Source organism: Lepidochelys olivacea (genome assembly GCF_965140295.1).
Source record: "Lepidochelys olivacea isolate rLepOli2 genome assembly, chromosome: 2".
Taxonomy (NCBI): Eukaryota; Metazoa; Chordata; order Testudines; family Cheloniidae; genus Lepidochelys; species Lepidochelys olivacea.
Window position 1 is genome coordinate 16,289,658 of NC_140412.1, and position 20,450 is coordinate 16,310,107.

At 43.1% G+C, this 20,450-nt stretch overlaps 1 protein-coding gene across 1 annotated transcript in view; it reads right to left on the reverse strand.

The window, feature by feature from the left end:
• TG (thyroglobulin) overlaps positions 1 to 20,450 on the reverse strand; it is a 197,897-nt gene that overhangs the window by 78,015 nt on the left and 99,432 nt on the right. The window contains exons 36-38 of the mRNA XM_084619139.1: positions 18,936 to 19,029; positions 9,416 to 9,575; positions 1,791 to 1,990 (exon numbers count right to left, since the gene is read on the reverse strand). Of these exons, the coding sequence (XP_084475265.1) occupies positions 1,791 to 1,990; positions 9,416 to 9,575; positions 18,936 to 19,029 (454 nt within the window). The remainder of the gene's footprint in view (positions 1 to 1,790; positions 1,991 to 9,415; positions 9,576 to 18,935; positions 19,030 to 20,450) is intronic.

Sequence of the window (20,450 nt, forward strand, 5' to 3'; positions counted from 1 at the left end):
TGAAAGGGACAAATTACATTTTAAATTACGGTTTGATGGCCTGTACTACAAAGTTAGGATCATACACCACCCTCCATCCACAGCAGATCTCTCTCTGATACGTCAGGGTTATGCACAAAGACAGAGGAAAACTATATTTTTAGTTAGGCCTTGTGTAAAACTTTCAAAAGCAGGTAAGTTACTGTGGAGCATAAGTCCCAGTTCCAAAGTGACTTCAGTGCATGTGTCTCATCGAAAGTCCCTTGTCTCTATCAAAGTTCCACTAGTTTAACTAAAGGTGGAATAACTGACTTAGTTATTGCATGCAGTGTAGTTCTAGCCATGTTGGTCCCAGGATATTAGAGAGACAAGGTGGGTGAGATAATATCTTTTACTGGACCAAATTTTGTTGGTGAGAGAGACAAGCTTGTCCAATAAAAGTTGGTCCAATAAAAGATAAAGATAAAAGGCTCCATCAAGACTCTTAATTTGATTTAAATCTTGGTCATATATATTTCTTAACTCAATTCCTTACCTCATTAAGCTAAATGGATATTAGTCAGGTTTAAATAAATCAGAGTCCTCTCAGAGTTTTGCACTGGTTTAACTAAATCAGTTTTCAAATGAATTTGTTAAATCTGTTACAGAGCAGACACTCACATTTCCTGTGCTCTCTCGGGTGCAACTTTCAATATAGATAAGGCCTTGGTTATGTCATACTTCTCAACATGCCAAGATCAAAATGTGGGATTCAATATGTGACAAAGACCATAATGAGGGGGACAAAAATGATTCATTCAGGAAAATTAAAATGCTTAAAGGGATTTATTCATTTCATGAAAGTAACTCTTGCTAGAAACTTAGTTTCATGATTCCTTATTTCTGGCATAACGAATATTCACCCACCCACCCCCCCCCAAAAGTGAGAGAACACAATATTCATGTTGAACTTTGGGACTAAAATAAGTAACTTTCCTCAAAATGAGGTAACTTGGAGAGGTATGGGTCTAGTCATAGTTGAACTCACTAAAAGAAGAAATAAAATCAGTGCACTTTTAGGACCAGTGCTATTTCTGCCCTTTGTTCGCTCAGCCATTTGCAAATTCAATTATCCATTTTGTATGGAAATACTGCAGTAATTTTACATGCAAATCAACTGCACCTTTAAATCATCATTGTTAGTTTTAAGAGTTAACTTCAAGTTAAGATGAATGGGGACACTTCTTTTGCTGTGTAAAACAGTAGCACATGCAATCCCTGTCAGCACGTTACTGTCACAATCACAAAGACTAGAAACTTCCTTTTTAAAAAAAGTGAAAATTAGAATGTGAATCGGTCATGGGACTGGCAACATACCTCAAGGACGATGGATCCTTCAAAGAGGCCGGATGTTTGGCAAATCAGCTTTGTAGTCTAAAAAGTGCTGAACAGCAATGATATTTGCAGAATGGAAACTCTATAAATTATGAACCAGTTCTATGTATATACGCACATGAAAAACCACAGTGACAGGAATCAAAATGTCAGTTTGATTAAATCAGTCACTTAAATGGGTCTTACCATGTGTTTGTAAAATGTCTAGCACAAGGCAATCCCAATCTCAGCTGAGGCTGCTAGGTGCTATTATACAATAATATATTTTAGTGAGGCTAAAATAAAATAATAAAATAAAATAAAATAAAATAAAATAAAATATATAATGCAGATATGTATAAAATAAGACCAGCAAGCACACTCCCTAGTTCTGTTAACATTAATTCACGTCTTTGCCATTGGTATCCACTACTAAGATACAGAGGAATGGGACTCACCATCAGCAATGCCCTCTTGAAGAGATTCGAATCTGCTGCACCTGCAAGTAGGTGGATGCTGGTAATGTCTGCCCCACTACGATCAGCTGCTATTGAAATCTGACTTGGATCTCCTCCAAAGCTAGCAATGTTCTTCTGCACCCATTTCAGAGCTGCCACCTGATCCAGAAGGCCCCAGTTTCCACGGGCCACACTAGAACCTGTTAGACGAAATGGGAAGAGGGCCATTACTGCTCTGCAAGCAGACATGAAATACATGCAAGACCCTTGAACATTTAAGTGGTGGAATGATACATTTTTAATATCAGGCCCACAGCTTATAGCACCTTCCTCCATGGCAGTCACTGTACAGACAACCCCCTTTACAGCTGCCTCCATTACAAGAGATAAAAGGAGACAATTTTCAGTGCTCTGTGCCTTATTCCATAGGGGCTCAATGTAACCAGTCATTAAAAGCAACTGGAATGTTTCTATTGACATTAGTGGGATTTAGACTGGGCACTGGATGTCAGAATGGGAGCCCTGGAAACAGAAATCTCCCCTACCGAACAGGTTGGGCACAGACCGTGACCATGTAAGCTTTTCCATTTCAACCCCGGTGTGGGAGCATCTTCTCTAAGGCCTGGTGCACACTTACAATTTAATCTGACATAGCTGCAGTGCTCAGGGGTGTGAAAACCCCCCGCCCCTCCCGAGCTCCAGAGCTACGATGACCTAATCCACAGTGCAGATGCAGCTCGGTCGATGGAAGGATGCTCCTGCTGACCTAGCTACCATTACTCTGAGGGCCGGGGTGTGGATGTTCCTACACGGACAGAAAAAAAATCCTTCCATCGCTGTAGGCAGCGTCTACACTCTAGGGTTATGACGGCATAGCTACGGCACCATCCTTGTGCCGCTAGAGCCCTGGTAGCGTAGACAGCTTAAGAGCTCGGCTGCATCACTGTTACAACCAAGCCTGGGGACTCCGTGGTTATTCATTATTTGTTTGGCACTGGCAGCGTACTTGGCCCTGTACATGACACAAAGAAATGACGTGCCCCAAGGAGCCTAGGATCTAACAGACTCAGCTGAGGCAAGTTGCAATGGAGAAGCGTCACAGGGCAGTTCTTCAGCTACCCAGTGAGCAGCATCGCCTAGCCTGCTTTCGTAGTCTCCTACTCACAAATATGCAGTGTGTTTCTTTTGCGCCATGCGTGCCCTCAATCCTCAGTTTCCAAACATAGCAGGATGTAGCACAGGTGTACGGTAAATGGAATCTCCCGAACAGCTTTCGTTCGTCCTCCAGCTCACCCACTGAGCTCCTCCCAATTATATCTCCTCCCAGTTATTGAGCCAATTGTCTCATTAGCCCAGCAGTTACCACCGAGTGTCAGCCATCCCCACTAGAAACAGGTTGTTTGGCTCACACTAGTTAAGTCTGCACCCTTCTCTGGGCTACAGCAACTTCAGTGCCCAGGGTGCTACAGCCAGCACACTGTCACAAGGAGCCATGGGAGGGTCTTCACTTCGAATCCCCCCCACACACACCCACACTTTATACCACTTCCACTCTGGGGGTGCAGAAGGCATTTGGTTGGGAGGCCCAGATGTGGGGGAGGGGGTGAGACTGCAGCTAGATGGAGCAAAATAGATGAAAGAGGATCCCCAAGTGCAGCATATCATAGAGAGACCATATTAGGAGGTGGAGAGGATAGGGAAGAAAGTGGGTGAGAGATCAGAGGGGCAGGCGTGAGTAAACCCATAGAGAACACTGGGAACCCTGAGGACAATTCAAATTGAACTGGGAGACAGCTACTGGACATCCATATACTGGAACTATGTAATTTACAGTTTTGTGTACTGAACCTTTAGGTTTCTAGTGGTCTGCTACACACTGATGCTGTTTTGTGTTCAGTTCAGATGCAGCCAGGTATGGAGGGGACACACACTGTGCTCTTTGGGGGAGACTTAGTGTTGCTTTTTTTTTGCTTTGTGTTTTCCCTCATTCTAAAATAAAAGTCATTTAGATTTAAAGTATACGGGAAAACAAAGACAGAAAGCCTTTGAATGTGATGGAAGACTGGGGGAGATATGGTCCCATTTCCCAGTGCAACAGAGCAGTAACAGTAGTGATAATAATACATAGATCTTATCAAGTGCTTTTCTTCAGTAGATCTCAAAGCACTTCACAAACAAGGGCACTATCATAAACCCCATTTTACAGATGGGGAAACTGAGGCACAGAGGGGAAGTGACTTGCCCAAGATCACCCAGCAGGTCAGTAGCAGAACCAGGAATAGAACCTAGATGTCCTGAGTCCCAGTCCAGTGCTCTAATGTCTATAAAAGGAGGAATGGAGGGGGGGAGGTGTTGAGGGCATCACTGACAAGTTCTGCAGCAAAGTGGAGCCAAGCACATGAGATGAAATCCTGGCTCTGTTGAAGTCAATAGGAGCTTTATCGCTGACCTCAATGAGTTCAGCATTTCACGCGTTCTCTGGCAACGTTCTGGAGATGATTGGAAACAGCAGGCTAACAATTAAAACACCATGAGAGCAGCAAACTACGGATGAAACTTTTCTTCAAAGCCTCTGTGATATATTAGTAGCATGTTCCACTCTGCTCCAAGAGAATATAAACAAAAAATATAAGAGTTGCCAGTTTATACAAAATGAATAAAACGAATGGCTTTTCCAGCTGCATGGATTACCATGAGAAAGAGGTTTTTACTTAGTAGTAACAACAACAACACACCTCTCTCTTTCTGCAAATGGAAAAATCATGAATGTTGTTCTGTTTTCATTTTATATCTGTCGGCTGGGACTTTTCTGTCTCAACGAAATTAAACCAAAAATCTACCATCCTCTATTAAAAAATAAAACAAAGTACTACAGTATTTCCCAATAATAACCCAAAACATTACAGCTTAGAACAGAGACATTGCAGCTATGAATTCTACAATTACAGGAGGGGTGGGGGTTTTGTTTTTGTTGTTGTTTGTTTTTAAACTATAATAAGGAAAGGGCAGCTGAGCTAGTCGACCAGCAAGTTATAATACTATCTACAGATCAAGGCCAAGATTTTCTAAATTGAGTGCCTCAAGTTAGACTTCTCAATCCATATTTAGTTACGTAAATAGGTAGTTTCATCTTCAAAATGCCGAGTATCTCAGTTCTCAATACTTATATTCTTGTAGCATCTTTTCCTCCTGTACCCATCCTGTCCAGCCCCTTGCCATATAAAATTACAACCCTCTGGATTCCCTTGCACCCCCTTACAGTCTTCTAACTAAAATACAATATGTATTTTAATACAACCCCAACGAATACATCACCTCTGAGTTTGGCCCCATATAAATAATGTAAAATTCATGTTATGTCAAATGCACCACTCACAGCCCTTTTGGAAATGAAAAAATCTGAGAACATTCTAGTACCATACATTCCCCAGGACTACCCAAAGGACAGCCAACTATTCAACAGTGCCGGACAGTAACCTGATATTTTAATGCCAAAACCGTCCCGCATTTAGTTTCCCAATGACACTGATTTCTAAGAAACTGGAACTTAACGCAATAAAAGCAGAAATAAGCAATTCCTTGTTAAGTATCAAAAAGGAAGTGAAAATAATTGTTCATTGCCTATGACTTTGCTTCACAATAGGCTATTTATATTTATCTACCTGTCTTCAAAACCTTCATATTCAAAACTAGAAAAGCTTTAAAAGGAGACAGAACAGCCAAGAATAGCAATCTAGGTGAAAATATTTGTTCCTTCCATTGCCAAGACCAAAATAATGTATCTTTAAAATAAGGATACATTTAAAAACACTCAGGGGAACAAATTAGTAATGGAATATGAAGCCTTCTGGTTTGTAGATCAATAGTTCAAATCCAACCCTGGCCAATAGTGACTAAAGCTCTCCTCTTGTAACAGTTGTCCCCCAACATAATATAATGAGGTGCTTCGATACCACAGTGATGGGTGAAATATAAGAATCAGAATAGAATAGAACTTTAGTGGTCTCAATATAGTTCTTAAGGGTGTCTAAACCACAGCTATTGGCCCCTCTGCTAAGAATGACAAGGACTGAATGAGCATGGAGACTAGAATTTCTTGCCTATAGCCATGTTTGGTTGAGAGACAATGGCAGAGCAATGGGGAAAGCTTTCACTGCCATAGCCTGTTCTATCGATAGAGATCATCAGTATCCAGAGCTGTCAATTCAACACTCAATTCACTCATTTTAAATACTGCTGCAAGTTCAGGAGAGCTCACCTAAGGAAGTGAAATCCATGTAAATTCTTTAACCACAGAGATAGGCCTAGCCACTAGTACAATGAAAATACTGCAAGGGGAATATGACCAGTTTCTTTTGTCTTGGCAAGAGTCAGATGGGCTGCGGAATGTATTTAATGAACCAAAGAACTCAAGCAAAGGATTTATGCACCAACATTTACTGTAGTTAGACCGAAGACCCATGTCCACCAGGAACTGTTTTCACTACTTTGGTGGTGGGCCTCGATATAAATCTTATGAACAATCTATTCGGAGACAAAGCACACATGCCTGAGGAACACAGAAGAGTGAAAAGAAATGGGTGTCAGGACAAAGATGACTATGCCAGACACAGGCAGTGACTTTAGTTACTAAGACTCCATTCCTGAGAACACTTAGAAACGGGCTTCACTTTAAACATCTGAGTAATCCCACTCTATCAAACTTAAAGGTAAAAGCACTAGCCTATTTTCGTTGTCAAACCACACAACAGATAATGGATTAGGTTTTTCAGATTTGTTCAGTTCTAACCACCCCAGGTGTTGTTTGTATCATAAATGAGGAAAGTTGTTTAAACAATTTTTTTTTTGCCTACATCCAGACATACCTACAACAGTGCCCTTTCAATATGTACAGAAAAGCAGGTGTAACCCATATCTGTGTTTTCTCTACACTCAAAGCAACCACCACGTGTATATACCCATGACCCACCTAGCCCTAAAACAGCTCTGCCACATAAGAGTCAGGAATAACTGCAGAGCTAACAATAGAAAAGGCAGCTTTTTTGTTGCAAGAAAATTACTAGCTTTAACCCATTTGTTCCTGAGTTTGCAATTTATGATAAGGAAACATCAAAGGATCCAGAAGTTGCCTTTGCTCGGAGAATCAGAACCTTCGTTCGTGGTGTTGGGCCCCTTATATGGCATTTTAATATTCACACTTCTATATTTAGCGAGAATCAAGGGGTGAAAGCCTGGCCCCGTTGCAGTTAATGGCAAAACTCCCATTGACTTCAGTGAGGCCAGGATTTAATTCAACAAGTACTTGAAAAGGAAAACCTCCCAGAAGTTTCTATTTGGGCTGTGTGTGTGTGCCAGGCAAAAGTTCTTACGGTATCTGAAGCAGCTGGGGACCCTTCACTGTAATTTTCTGCAGCTATACATTAGAGAAAAGCACCTTAGGGAGTCTGCATTGTGCTACAGAAAGGTAAAGGGTAACTACAGTAGTGGCAAAGTTTCTAACTGTAATGAATGTGTGAGCTCTCCCCAGACTAGATCAAAGTGTGCCATTTTGGCCCTGGCCTGCAGTGAAGGTGATGAGGAGTTGCCCTGCCCTCAGGGGAAATAGGAGTGATTGTATTCAGGGAGCTCCCCATGCTCCCCACTGTGCAGGAGTTGCTCCCCGGTCTGCCTAGGCTGCTGTGAAGTGTCGCCCCACCTCCTCCCTGTCCCCTTTGGGCCCCCAAGCACCTCTGAGCTCTCCCAAACGCAGAGATGGTACCAGTCCCTGCCCTGTGAGAACTGGACCAAGGGGCTGGGGGAAGGCTCCTGCATTCTGTCTGCCAACACACCCACACACAGATCAGTCACTGTCTCTGTGGACAGCTGCAGCAGTGGCAAAGAACGCTACAGACGCTGCTGTTCACTGGTGTCTAGGTGGTGGGTTTGTGCACTGCCCCTTTTCTCCCCTGGACACCCAAATTCTAATTCCAACTGGAATACAGGTGAAAATGGACTTGAAGGGTTTGTCCAAGTACCGAGAAGGACATCTGACCACACCACAATGCTACCATGCAATATTCAGCCCAGCTAACAGACTCCTCTCAGGAAGAAACTAAGATAAGACGAGCTGGGTTGAAGGAGGTTAGTGGCAGATGTGTGGGCAGGGCTGCATAATGGAAGCTTGCACAATGTCTATCTACCCTGTCTAGCTCTAGCCAATATGAAGTGTCAGTTTCATAAGCATCCGGTTCGCAGAAAACTAACCATAGTGATACTTTCCCCAGATGCACCCTGCCAACCTCAGACCAAAATGCACAAGGAGTTTGCAGCGTGTGGCTCTCAGGTGGCTGAACTAAAACCAGGCATTGCTGGGGATGAGCTCCAAAAACATCTGACACCCTAGAAGGGAAATGCTGCTGTAACCCCGCACCAGGCAAAACTCAGCAGAGTCACTACACATGCAAAACTCAACCTCAGGATCATCAGAAGTGTCATGTGGCAAGGTGCAGCGGCCTTAACTAAGACCAAAGGGAAAGAGTTAGTTCCCTACTCAGATCCCCACAGATGCATAGGATAGATTATTAATTAAGCAGTGGTGGGGACTGAGGGTCCAATGAAGAAATCCAGGAAACTCTATAAGGCATGCAGCAAGGACTCAAAGGTACAGTATAAGACCAGGGATATAAACAGTGTTCTAGCAGCCAGAGGAAAGAGGGGCCAGAACTCCAGACTCAGTTGTTGTTTTTCCTCCCCTCATCCCTTTATCCACCCCCTATTTAAAGACAAATAAACCTGCCAGGCAAATAAGCAGAAAGAAAAATATTTTGTAAGTGTTTAAAATGAATCTAAAAGACCTAATAAAAGCCAAGCCAAACAGCAGGTACCTGCACTGCTGTCAGACTGACATAGGTAGGTGCAAACGTGCATTTGTGCAGGCAGACCGGGTACTTTGTCCGTGCAAGGTATGCACCTGTTTTCTGGAAATTTGGCCAAACAAGCCATTTATTTATAGGAATCTGGATCAGCGGCACTGGGAAGCAGAAGTCCCCAGCATTACAGATCATGAGGAGGAAAGTTCCAAACACCAGAGTTATGAACTGACTAGTCAACCACACACCTCATTTGGAACTGGAAGTACACAATCAGGCAGCAGCAGAGAACAAAAACAAAACATAAAAAAGCACCAGTACAGGACTGTGTTAAATGTAAACTACTAAAAAAATAAAGGGAAAGCAGCATTTTCTTCTGCATAGTAAAGTTTCAAAGCTGTATTAAATCAATATTCAGCTGTAAACTTTTGAAAGAACAACCATAATGTTTTGTTCAGAGAAACAAACAACCTCCATTCCTGAGGTTCATAACTCTGAGGTTCTACTGTACATACAAACATCCAGGATTTTATCTGTAAATAAAAGTCAAGCTGCTCTTTTGAAATGGGATGATTGCTTTGTGCCCCCTTTTGGCTCATGCTACTCTCCATATCCCTTTGACACAACAATCCCGACTTTCCTTGGATGTGTCTTCCAAAACACTTATTCAAAGATTCCGGCTTATGAAAAGGCAGAACACACACACACTTTGGAAGCAAACATTGCAGAATGTGATTGGCCTGCAGTTCATAGATTCATGACAGCGTACAGACTTACCAGTGCTAAGGAAGCCGAAAACTCCAACACGGTAACTTGCAGTTACAATGATGACATCGCTGACAGAAGCTAGGTATGATCCGTCTATGACCGTCCTCCCTTTCTCACCCTCACCACTCACACCATTGTGGAAGAACATCAGCACAGCCATGTTTCTGCCCTGTAATGATCACAGACAAGTTAATGCAACAATGAGTCTGTCTGAGAATGAAAGCAACTGATACCCCTATGGCTATAGTCTCCTTCAGGTCATTGCTGTGAACCTGATTATCCTCTCTTCTGAAACATTCCAAGCAATGCAAAACTGCCTGGCAATGACACTGATGATTGTGCTGTATTCAAATTCAATAAAATCTGCAAAATTTCAGTTTTTCAAAATTTCAAAATTTTTCAAAATTTCAAAATCTGCACTGCTAAAAAAAAAAAAAAAAAAGACACTGAGGAGAGGAGAACTGCCTGCCTGGCAGCAGCCCTAGAATTAAATTTGGTTTGTTGACTGGTTACCAGTCCCTGGAATGGACTATGTGCCATTAAGCTGAATCCAGCCTCCTAATCATAGGGCTTGTCTACATGGGGATACTCAGGAAAGTTAATCTGAATTAACTCAAAATGAGAATTTAAAGGGGATAAATTAAACTGTATTAAACCCCCGTGTGGATGCTCTTATTCAGAATTAAAGTGGCCTGAATTCAATTTAGCTTATCTTCCAAAAAGTGCATTAAACTAAATCAAATTAAGACCACTTTAATTCTGAATGAGAGTGTCCACAGAGGGGTTTAACACAGTTTAAATTCACGCCTTAAATTAATCTAGATTAATTTTCCTGAAGGCAGGTCTACACTTAAAAATTACTTCGGCATCACTCTGCTGTTCAGGGATGTGAAAAATTCACACCCCTGAGCAGTGCAGTTAAGCGGACCTAAGTCCCCTGAAGACAGCGCTAGGTCAATGGAAGAATCCTTCTGTCAACCTAGCTACCGCCTCTCAGGGAGGTTGATGTATTTGTGCCAATGGGAGAATCCCTCCCGTCAGCATAGGTAGTGTCTAAAAAGCAGCATCAGCTCTCCCTAGGTCCTCTCTACACTTGCTACAGAATAGCTACAGGGGGACTCCCTCCTGTTGAGGCTGCACTGCTAAGGAGCAGAGAGGCCACCACAGCAGAACAGAAACAAGAGTTGGCCATGTGGTCTCTGCAAACCCTAGTGGACATCAAACCCAGTCAGGGGATGGCTCACCTGAAAACTCCATGGGATGAGTCTTTTGCAGTTCTCCTCTCTTTATGGCTCCCTTCAGTGGGCTTTTCTGCATGAGGTTGAAGCCTGGCCCTAATGTTAGGAATTATTTTCTGATATGCACCCTCAATTTTCCATTCCTCAGTTTCATCCCATTTTTATAGCTCCTGGGAACTTCCTACATCATTCTCCATCCTCCTCTACTCAGTGAACAGGCATAGATTTTAAGGCCAGAAGGGAACATCATGACCATCTAATCTGATCTCCTGCATGTTGCAAGCCACAGAACCTCACCCACCCGCTTCTGTAATAGACCCATAACCTCTGGCTGAATCATGATTTAAAGACTTCAAGTTACAGAGAATCCACCATTTACACTAGTTTAAACCTGCAAGTGACCTATGCCCCATGCTGCAGAGGAAGGCAACCCCCCCCCCCCGCAACACACACACACCAGGGTCTCTGCCAATCTGACCAGGGGGGAAATTCCTTCCTGACCACAAATATGGTCATCAGTTAGACCCTGAGCACGTGGGCGAGAACCACCGGCCAGACACCTGGGAAAAAATTCTTTGTAGTAACTCAGAGACCTCCCCAACTCATGTTCCATCACCAGCCGCAGATCAGCTACAGGGCCATTCTCATCATACCGTCCCCTCCATAAGCTCAGTCTTGAAGCCAGTTAAGGTTTTTTTTCCCCCCCACGGGCCCCCTTGGAAGGCTGTTGATTAGAAACCTTCTGATGGTTAGAAACCTTCATCTAAACTTCTTGATGGCCATTTTACATCCTTTTGTTCTTATGTCCACACTGTTGCTTAACTTAAATTTTTTAACTCCTCCCCCTCCCTGTGATGTATTCGTAGAGAGCAATCGTATCTCCTCTCAGCTTTCTTTTGCTTAGGGTAAACAAACCAAGCTCTTTGAGTCTCCTCTCATAAAGTAAATTTTCCATTCCTCTGATCATCCTTCTCTGCATCTGTTCCAGTTTGAATTTATTTTTCTTAAACACTGGAAACCAGAATTGTACACAATATTCTGGAATTTCCCTTTCTCTACTGGAAATACTGCGCCTGATGCATCCTTGGACTGCATTAACCTTTTTCATGGCCACATCACATTGGTGGCTCATAGTCATCCTGTGATCAACCAATACACCCAGGTCTTTCTCCTCCTCTGTTGCTTCCATCTGATGAGCCCCCGGCTTATAGAAAAAAATATTGTTGTTAGTTCCTAAGTGCATGACCATTCACTTTGCAGTATTCAATTTCATCCCATTTCTATTATTCCAGTTTTCAAGGTCATCATCCAGATCTTCTTGTGTGATATTCCGGTCCTCCTCTGTATTGGCGATACCTCCCAACTTTGTGTCATCCACAGATTTTCTTAACAGACTCCCACTTTTTGTGGCAAGGTCATTAATAAAAATGTTATATAAGATAGGTCCCAAGACCCAATCCTGAAGAATCCCATTAGTAACCTCCCTCCAGCCTGACAGCCTTTAGTGTTTTTCAGAGACAGGCTGGTGGTCTGTACACCAGCACCAAAACACATCTGGGGTTTGTTTTTGCCTGGAACTAGGTAGCCCTGGCCTCTGCTGCTGTCATTTTCTGAACAGAATTAACTAAACAGGACGATCCCATTTGCACAGAAGAAAAAGGTGGCTGAGCATCTGTTTCCAGCAAACGTGTGGCCATCCGTGCAGGAGGAAACCATCACAGGAGTGTCAGTTCCCAGAAAAAACAGAGGCCAGGAGCAAGTAGCAAACTGCCCTCAACTTTCTCTAATTGTTAAGGGGTGACCCTGATTTATGAACTGAAAATGTGTTGCACCCTCCTCTGTCTGGTGGAAACTCAGTTCAGACGTTTGTTATTATGAGCAAAGTAGCATCAAGTGTGACTGGGAAATGTGCTGCCTTCATCCAGAAGTGCTGAAAAGTGCTGTGTTCTCTGAATCTTCTGCATCTTCTTCTCCAGAGAAAGTGCCTAATTCAGACTGTTTCATCCCCAATGTCCCATTCAGAGAATTATGCAGGTCCTGGCCAAGGAATTGGAGGGGAGGAACAAAGGAAGGAGAGAGAGCGGACGTGAGGGTTTGTCTTCACTTGAAAATCTGGTCTAACACACACCACTTTGCAGAGTCGTGTTAGCTAACACAATGTTAAACATCACAGGGACAAATCTTACATAACATCATGTCAGCTGGTCATAGTGGTTCCAGTAGAGATTCCCTAGAAACGGTCCCAGTCTTGCTGACTCCTCAGTTGTGTTTAAAGTCATGTTAGATAACATGACCTAATTTTCTAGTGATAACAAGGGGGAAGGAGAAGCGATGATGGGGGAAAGCAGAAGCTGTGCTAGCAGATGTGGAGCACCTGACTGAGAAGATTCAGCCTTCAAGTATTGGGGGTAAACAGAACGCCACCCATTCTCCGCATCTGCCCTACAATACACAAGGTTTAGATACACTGGCTCCTTTTCCCCATGGTTATTCTGCACAGAGAAGTGGCAAATTCCCCAGCTGGTTTGTCTTGCACATTAATCCAACCTTTTGAGAAGCACATGGGATAATTTGGGTAGTGATCCCCTGATGAGCACAGATTTCAAGCGCAGAGCTACTGGTTCTTAGTGCTGTCATCTAAAGCAGATCTTTATATTGAATTGTAGCAACCACTAATCATCTCTCCTTCACTTTTTGGAGTTAATCATTTCAGGAGGATGCTACCATATTTTTATATTAAAAATGAACTATTCCATACAAAATGTGAGATGTGTTGTATTGTCCAGGTTCTTATTTGGTATCCAATTAATTTTATACTATATATTGGCTATCTAATAATTTTTTTAAAAATATTGGGAATCTATCACATTCTTTATTCTCTATCCGGAGCTACAGTCAATTAACCAACAGAGCCAAGACAGTGGCAGCTACATATTAGGGCAGAGAGAATGTAGGGCCTGGTCTAAAGCCAAGTGAAATCAACCCTTTCCATGGACTCTAAAGGCCTTTGGTTCACACCAAATTTGGACCATAGGTGGAAATCTGGAGTAACTCCACTGAAGTCAATGGCGATACTCCATTGTAAATGAGAGTAGAATCTGGCCTATTACATGCAACACAGAAGAATATTACAGAAAACACTGCACCTAACTGGAAAAACTGGCCAGCAAGTTCCTCACACGCACAACGCTAGCACCAGCCAGGATTGCCATGTGGCTATTGACCAGCATTGTTTGATCAGTTCTGGTTTTGCATTTAGGAATGACACATGGAGGGTCAAACTGTTAGCAGTAAAACACGCAGAGAGACTTTCAACTGAGACAAGCCTGGCACAGCTAATGGGAAAGGTGCCTTTCGGTTCGCCCAGGGGAGCTGCTGCTGCCTAAGGACTCAGAGGGCATGCCCTTGTGCTACTGTGCAGGGCACACATGCCCAGTCATCAGCTGGGGTCCATACTAATTGGCTCTGTGCGCTGTAGCAGCTGGCCGTCAGCTGGTAGTCCCAATGGGCCTGATCCTGGGAGCAGAGGGTGCTCAACATTTCACAGGAGCAGATTTGTGCCTGGCACGATTGGGCCCAAAATGAAGCCTCACTCTCATAAAAGAAAGAAAGAGAATGAGTTAGGACTAGCCAAATTTTTACACCAGTGGGTCCTTTGTGCCCAGTGCCAATGCCAGGGCTGTAGGTTCCTTAAGTCTGGACACCTCTGGCTCCAGATCTCAACTCAGGACAGGATAGAATAGACCTGACCCAAAAGCCAGGAGCAGAGCCCTCCTGAATTTCGGGGACTAGGATGCGAACACAGATCTGAACTCTGCAGTTAAAGCTCACATACTACGGTGATGGGCAGCAGCATAAAACTGTCTTTGCCTTCCACAGCTAGGCTAGGCATCATGATCGACCTGAGCCTCGACACCTTTGGTTTTCATGAAACACGGAAAATAAAAGGCAGTTCTGACAGGCTTTCCGGAGTTCAGAAATGTTTTCAGTTATCCTCTCTGCTCCACTGCAAGGCATTTCAGAAGGGGCTTGGCAGGAGCATTTTAACCCTGACAGAACTAGTCAAGTTCCAGGATGTGTAACAGTCCTTAACAGGATTGCATTAGGAGCTGCGCACCACACTGACGGCACAGTAAGGCTGGGAAGGTGAGGAAGATTCTTCCCTGAAGGGTGCACAGCCAACATTAATCCAACTCTTTATTTAGGCCAGCAAAATGCTACCATCATAGAATCATAGAATCATAGAATATCAGGGTTGGAAGGGACCTCAGGAGGTCATCTAGTCCAACCCCCTGCTCAAAGCAGGACCAATCCCCAATTAAATCATCCCAGCCAGGGCTTTCTCAAGCCTGACCTTAAACCATCCCTCTGCTTGAGCTGCATCAGGTAACCCGAGCCAAAACCCAGCCCTGCTTTGCTAGTGCGACAAGCGAGGATGGTTATTGGCAGGAAAAGGAGCTCAGAAATACCAGCTGTACGTGGAAGTTTACGTGATGCACGCAACTGTGTGTTCTGCTTTCTGGGCACCGAAGCTTTAAATGTTAGAGTCGCTTCCCAGCTACAGGAGGAAGCTCCCATTTTGTGTTTCACTTCAGATGCAGCATGTTACTGTGCAAGCCACTGGGCTCTGTCTCTCTCCAGGGGACATCATATTGGTGGTTGTTGTTTTAACTTCTTCAAGACTGAAACTATCAGCTATTGCTCTCTGCACATGGGTAAAAACAGTTTACCACAATAAAAAGCATGAAAATGACAGTCTGGGGCATATTATCCTTTTCCCACTTTCTGCTGTAAAAATAAAGGGCCTGATCCTTCTCTCCGTTATATCAGAGATACCTATGCAACATTCTATTGACCTCAGTGAAGCTACTTCTGATTTGCACCCATATGAGTGAGAGGAGTATTAGGTCCACAGACTCACTCACTCTCAAAAAAAGAGCCCACTTGGATAGCTGAGGTTGTTATAAACACAATGCTTTCAAATAAGCTCCTGCTCTTCTGAAAGCAGCAGCTAAAGGGAGCTGGCAAGCTTCCTGAGACGATGACCTGAAGTTTTTACGAAGCAATGACTTTGCACAGAAAGTCGATAATCTGGCGTTGCAGTGGGAAAACAGACTGTTGGCCACTTCTAAAAGATACAGGAAGTTGCACTCAAGCAGCTCAAAGAATACTGAATGCAGAAATTCATGCTTATCCATTATGCACATTCCTATACCAATACCCTAGGCCCCCCAGTCCCTGTTTACTCTCTTGTTAAAAGCTCAGCTAGACTACCCAGGCCAGTGGGAAGGGTTATTTTTTACTTTTTATAAAGATGAACTTAAAATTTTCAGTTGACAGTTTGTCTGAGTGCAGAGGCTCCCATGCCCATTTTCGGAGAGGAACACTTTTGTGATCCGTGGGCTGGGGCATAAATTTAGCACTGCTGACTACGCTCAATCCACAGCAGACCTTCCACCGACATCAGTGGGAGGTTTCCACAAAGATCAAGGGTAGATTATGACCCGTATATAGTAACTAAACTGCTAGTCATCATCACTATTAGCTGTGTGGCATTCAGTGTCGCCCCCTGGGAAAAGAGTCTTGTTTTTAGGAACACTGCTATTTCTGCCCTTAGTTTTTTTCTTTTCCCCATCCTATTTTCTCTCTCCCCCTCTCTCTTTCCCTGTCTTTGGCCAGCTCTACACTGCAACATGTTGTTGGCATAACGATGTCAGTCAGGGGTGTGACTGACACAGCTATGCTAGCAAAACCCTAAGTACAGACACAAAAGAGAAGAGTGCATCTGTCGTTGGCATAGATAACACTGTTCAGGGAGGTGGTGCTACTGTGCTGGCAGAAAGCCACCTTCTGTTGATACACGCTGCATCTACACGAAAGAGCTGTGCCAGGGTAGCTATTCCGATATAGCAGTTGTGACAGATACAACAGTTTCTTGCAGTATCTTTAGGAGATCTTCCTGCATTAAGTTTATACATCATTGTGGGACAAGGGTTGTACGTGATGACTGCAGCCCTCCAGGAATTAAAAACAGCTGGAGGGGGGTGATTAGGCAAATTGCCTCAGTCAAATTGTAATGCCACCAGAGAAATACCACCACCTAGTGAGGCTCACATGTATTGGTTCAACAGGCAAAGATAGGACTTTTGGATAAATAGCCTGAGTTTAAGCTGACTCGGAGCCTTCTTTCTGATCCAGCAAATGGACAGGACCTGCTGTCCAACGGGGGCCACAAATCCTTAGGGAAGGGTTGAAAGGATGACACCTGCCAGAGCCCAAGACTGGAGTTGGTGTGACTTCTGTAAAGCAGTTTAGTAGGCGCACTGGTTCTTTTATTGTTTTTTTTATGTTTTTTTTATTGTTTTTTATGTATTTTCTGTAATGCTTTAACTTTAAGAATAAACGTACTGACTTAGAAAGGGCTGTGTATTAATTTATAACTTGTAGCAATTGCAGTGTTTGTGGCCTCTGAAGAGAGAGCAAAGTGCAGCTGCTGGTCTGTTGAGGAAGACTGGCTTGCCAGGGATATCACAGAGTAGGGAGGGAACTGTGCAGACTGGACTAACCCCAGTAAAGAGGGAGAGACACATGGGTCTCAGCCGAAGACGTGATGGCTGAAGAGCAGGGAATCTAAAGTGGTGGACCGCGGTGGAGAAATACAGATGTGATTGCCCCGAACTGTGACAGCTGCATCAGCAGAGCCTGTGTAGTACAGACTAACCCTTTGTGTATCTCCTCCTCTGCCCACTCGCCTTTTCAGCTCTGCAAACATACTGAGACACAGCTTAGCCAAAGCACAAATAACTATACTGTAAGGCAGAGTCATGCACTGGCAGGAGACTGGACTAGGTGACTTACCATTGCTAAAGCTTCTCCAGCTCTTACTTCGAGGATGCTAATGGATACCACTTTAAACACTTCCGCTTATCGTGGTTAAAACCTTTTCAAATGATTCAACTGTGACGCTAGCAGACCAGCTGCCAAGGCCGGTAGGCCTCACTTAATACTGACAAATGCACAGCTGAGAAACAAAAATATGTTTATAAAAATATGTTTATTGTTTTGACGCTGCATGTATTAATCCTATTTATAATCTCTGTATCCCATGCTATAAGGCAATACTTAAGTATTTGCTCTATAACTATAAAAAGGTTGTTCTGAAACCATAACTCACCAAACAGGAGAAAAAATTTCACCTAACGCAAAATGCTGGATTCCTACAGAAGGTGTTATCTCCTGCCCATCAGGAAGGACTACTGAATCCAACTGGGCCATTGTGGAACACAGACTTGGTCAATTGCTGCTCCCCCACCCCACCCAAAGAGATTACATGCAGAAACGCTCGTCTCATCAGCTTGGACTCTAGGGAAATGAGAATAAATTTTCCTGACCAGAAAGAATTAGGGTCTTTTTATGCAGTTTGGACTTTAAGGGGCAAAGATTCCTGAACATAAGCAAGAGATCCCCAGAAGTAAGCTGAGTTAGCCCTAATGGACATATAAAGCTGGCATATTTCAACAGCTCTATCACCACCTGAAACCTAAGACTGCAACTCATTTGTATGGGCATGTTTATCTGTTTTAACTTCATAAATAATTCTAATTTCTTTTTTCCTAGTTAATAAACCTTTAGTTAATGTATTACAGGATTGGCTACAAGCGTTGTCTTTGGTATCTAAGATCTAAGGTGCAAATTGACCTGGATAAGTGACCGGTCCTTTGGGATTGGAAGCAACCTGAATATTTTGTGACCTTTGGTGTAAAGTGATCACCTACCACAGAGTCAAGCTTGCCTGTATGGCAAAATAGACCAGAATGCCCAAGGGGACTGTCTATGACTCCATGTTAAAGCTGTATAGTGCCTGAGGACATCACATTCGTTACTCGGTTGGTGAAAACTAATTATAGAACTCTCAACCAATTTGGGGTTTGTGCCCTGCATTTTAACAGTCTACCCTGAGGTTGGTATTCTCACTCATAGAATCATAGAATATCAGGGTTGGAAGGGACCCCAGAAGGTCATCTAGTCTAACCCCCTGCTCAAAGCAGGACCAATTCCCAGTTAAATCATCCCAGCCAGGGCTTTGTCAAGCCTGACCTTAAAAACCTCTAAGGAAGGAGATTCTACCACCTCCCTAGGTAACGCATTCCAGTGTTTCACCACCCTCTTAGTGAAAAAGTTTTTCCTAATATCCAATCTAAACCTCCCCCACTGCAACTCACTCATGGGCCACTCCAGACAGCATGACGACAACATTTTGCTGCACCATGTTCTAGTAACTCGATACTTACAATGCTGGCAGGCACAAACACATTCAGGTACAAGCAGTCTTCACTGACAGGAGAAGATTGGTGCAGTCCATCTCCAGGTTGCCAACAACTAGCCCTAAAGATACAGGCGGTGTTAATTTTGACTGACAAACCAGCATTGCTTTTGTACTGTTGCAGCTTGTTTTATTTTGAGCTGAAGTTCAATAAAATAATTTTTTTACCCTTCAACAGCACCGTTATATCTGTGCATCTCAAACACATTCCTAGCATCCATCTAACAACCCCCTTGGGAGGCAAAGAAAGGATATTTTTATTTAGATTTAAAACAAAAAGGATGTCTATCCAATGTTAGAGGTGTCCTAACAAATCATTAACAATACAATAAATACAACAAAATCCCAGCAGCATTCAAACAGTTCTTTCAACAGAAACTCAATCAGCCAGACACCTGCAGACACTCCTCTCCATCCCTTCATCATCACAGAGAGCATACTGTCAGCCCTCTCCAAAAACCCCATCAAACAAACGTCTTTTGCGTGTGTCGAAAGGTCACCACCATTTGGGCTATTTTGGACTAAGAGGAATCCCACATACTTAATTGCAGCCACATCTGTGCTGTTTAACCCTTTACGGACTTACAAATTTAATAAGAATGGAACTGATAGGGTTCTATAGAAACTACCCTAAAAGCCTATGGAATTATCTAAATTGTTTATAAATTGTCTGACAGAAATCAATATTAGGGATGTAATTCGCTATTAAATTCTTCAGGGTGGTTCAAATATATTACAGAAAAATTATCGTCTTTTGTTAAATTCTACAGAGTTTTCCCACAAGGGAGCTGTGTAGCACAACAAGGCCATGCAAGAGTTTAAAACTGAAAAAGCACATTGAGTTGACTTTGCAGGGGAAAATCTGGGTCGGCAATATAGGCATTCCTCAGGTCAGAACATGGGCAGGACACAACCTTAATGTGCTTATTCATGAAAAACACCATGGTTGGATTTTTTAAACAATCACAAGTAATCAGAGCCTCATGTTTACATCTCATCAAAAATACAGCAACTCCAGCACCAGAATTCCCTAACAAGATACAAGAGAAGCGGTTTCGTACTGACGCAGAGGAAATAGCACCACCTACTGAATTATCATTGGTGCTGCACCAACCTGCTGTTTCTTGGAGATCTGTTATCCAAGGATGACCCAGCTCAACCGTGATAATAAATATATGTGAAACTGTCTCTCATATCAATAATGTTGGCCTCCCAATTTGATTTTTTGTTATAAAGAGACAAAAATATTGTGCTATAATGATTTACAGGCCCTAATAATGATCTGCTTTATTACTTATACCAGGAGACCTGGCAGTTTAAGGTCTGTGTGATTCTCCATGGCAATCCTCCTTGCATCTAAACTTACAATTACGAACAGTGCTTTTGATCTTAAAACAAACAACAAAAGACAAAGGCTGAGATTTTTAAAGTCACCTAAGGATCTGGACAGCCAGTTCCCATTAAAATTAATGGGAACAAGGCA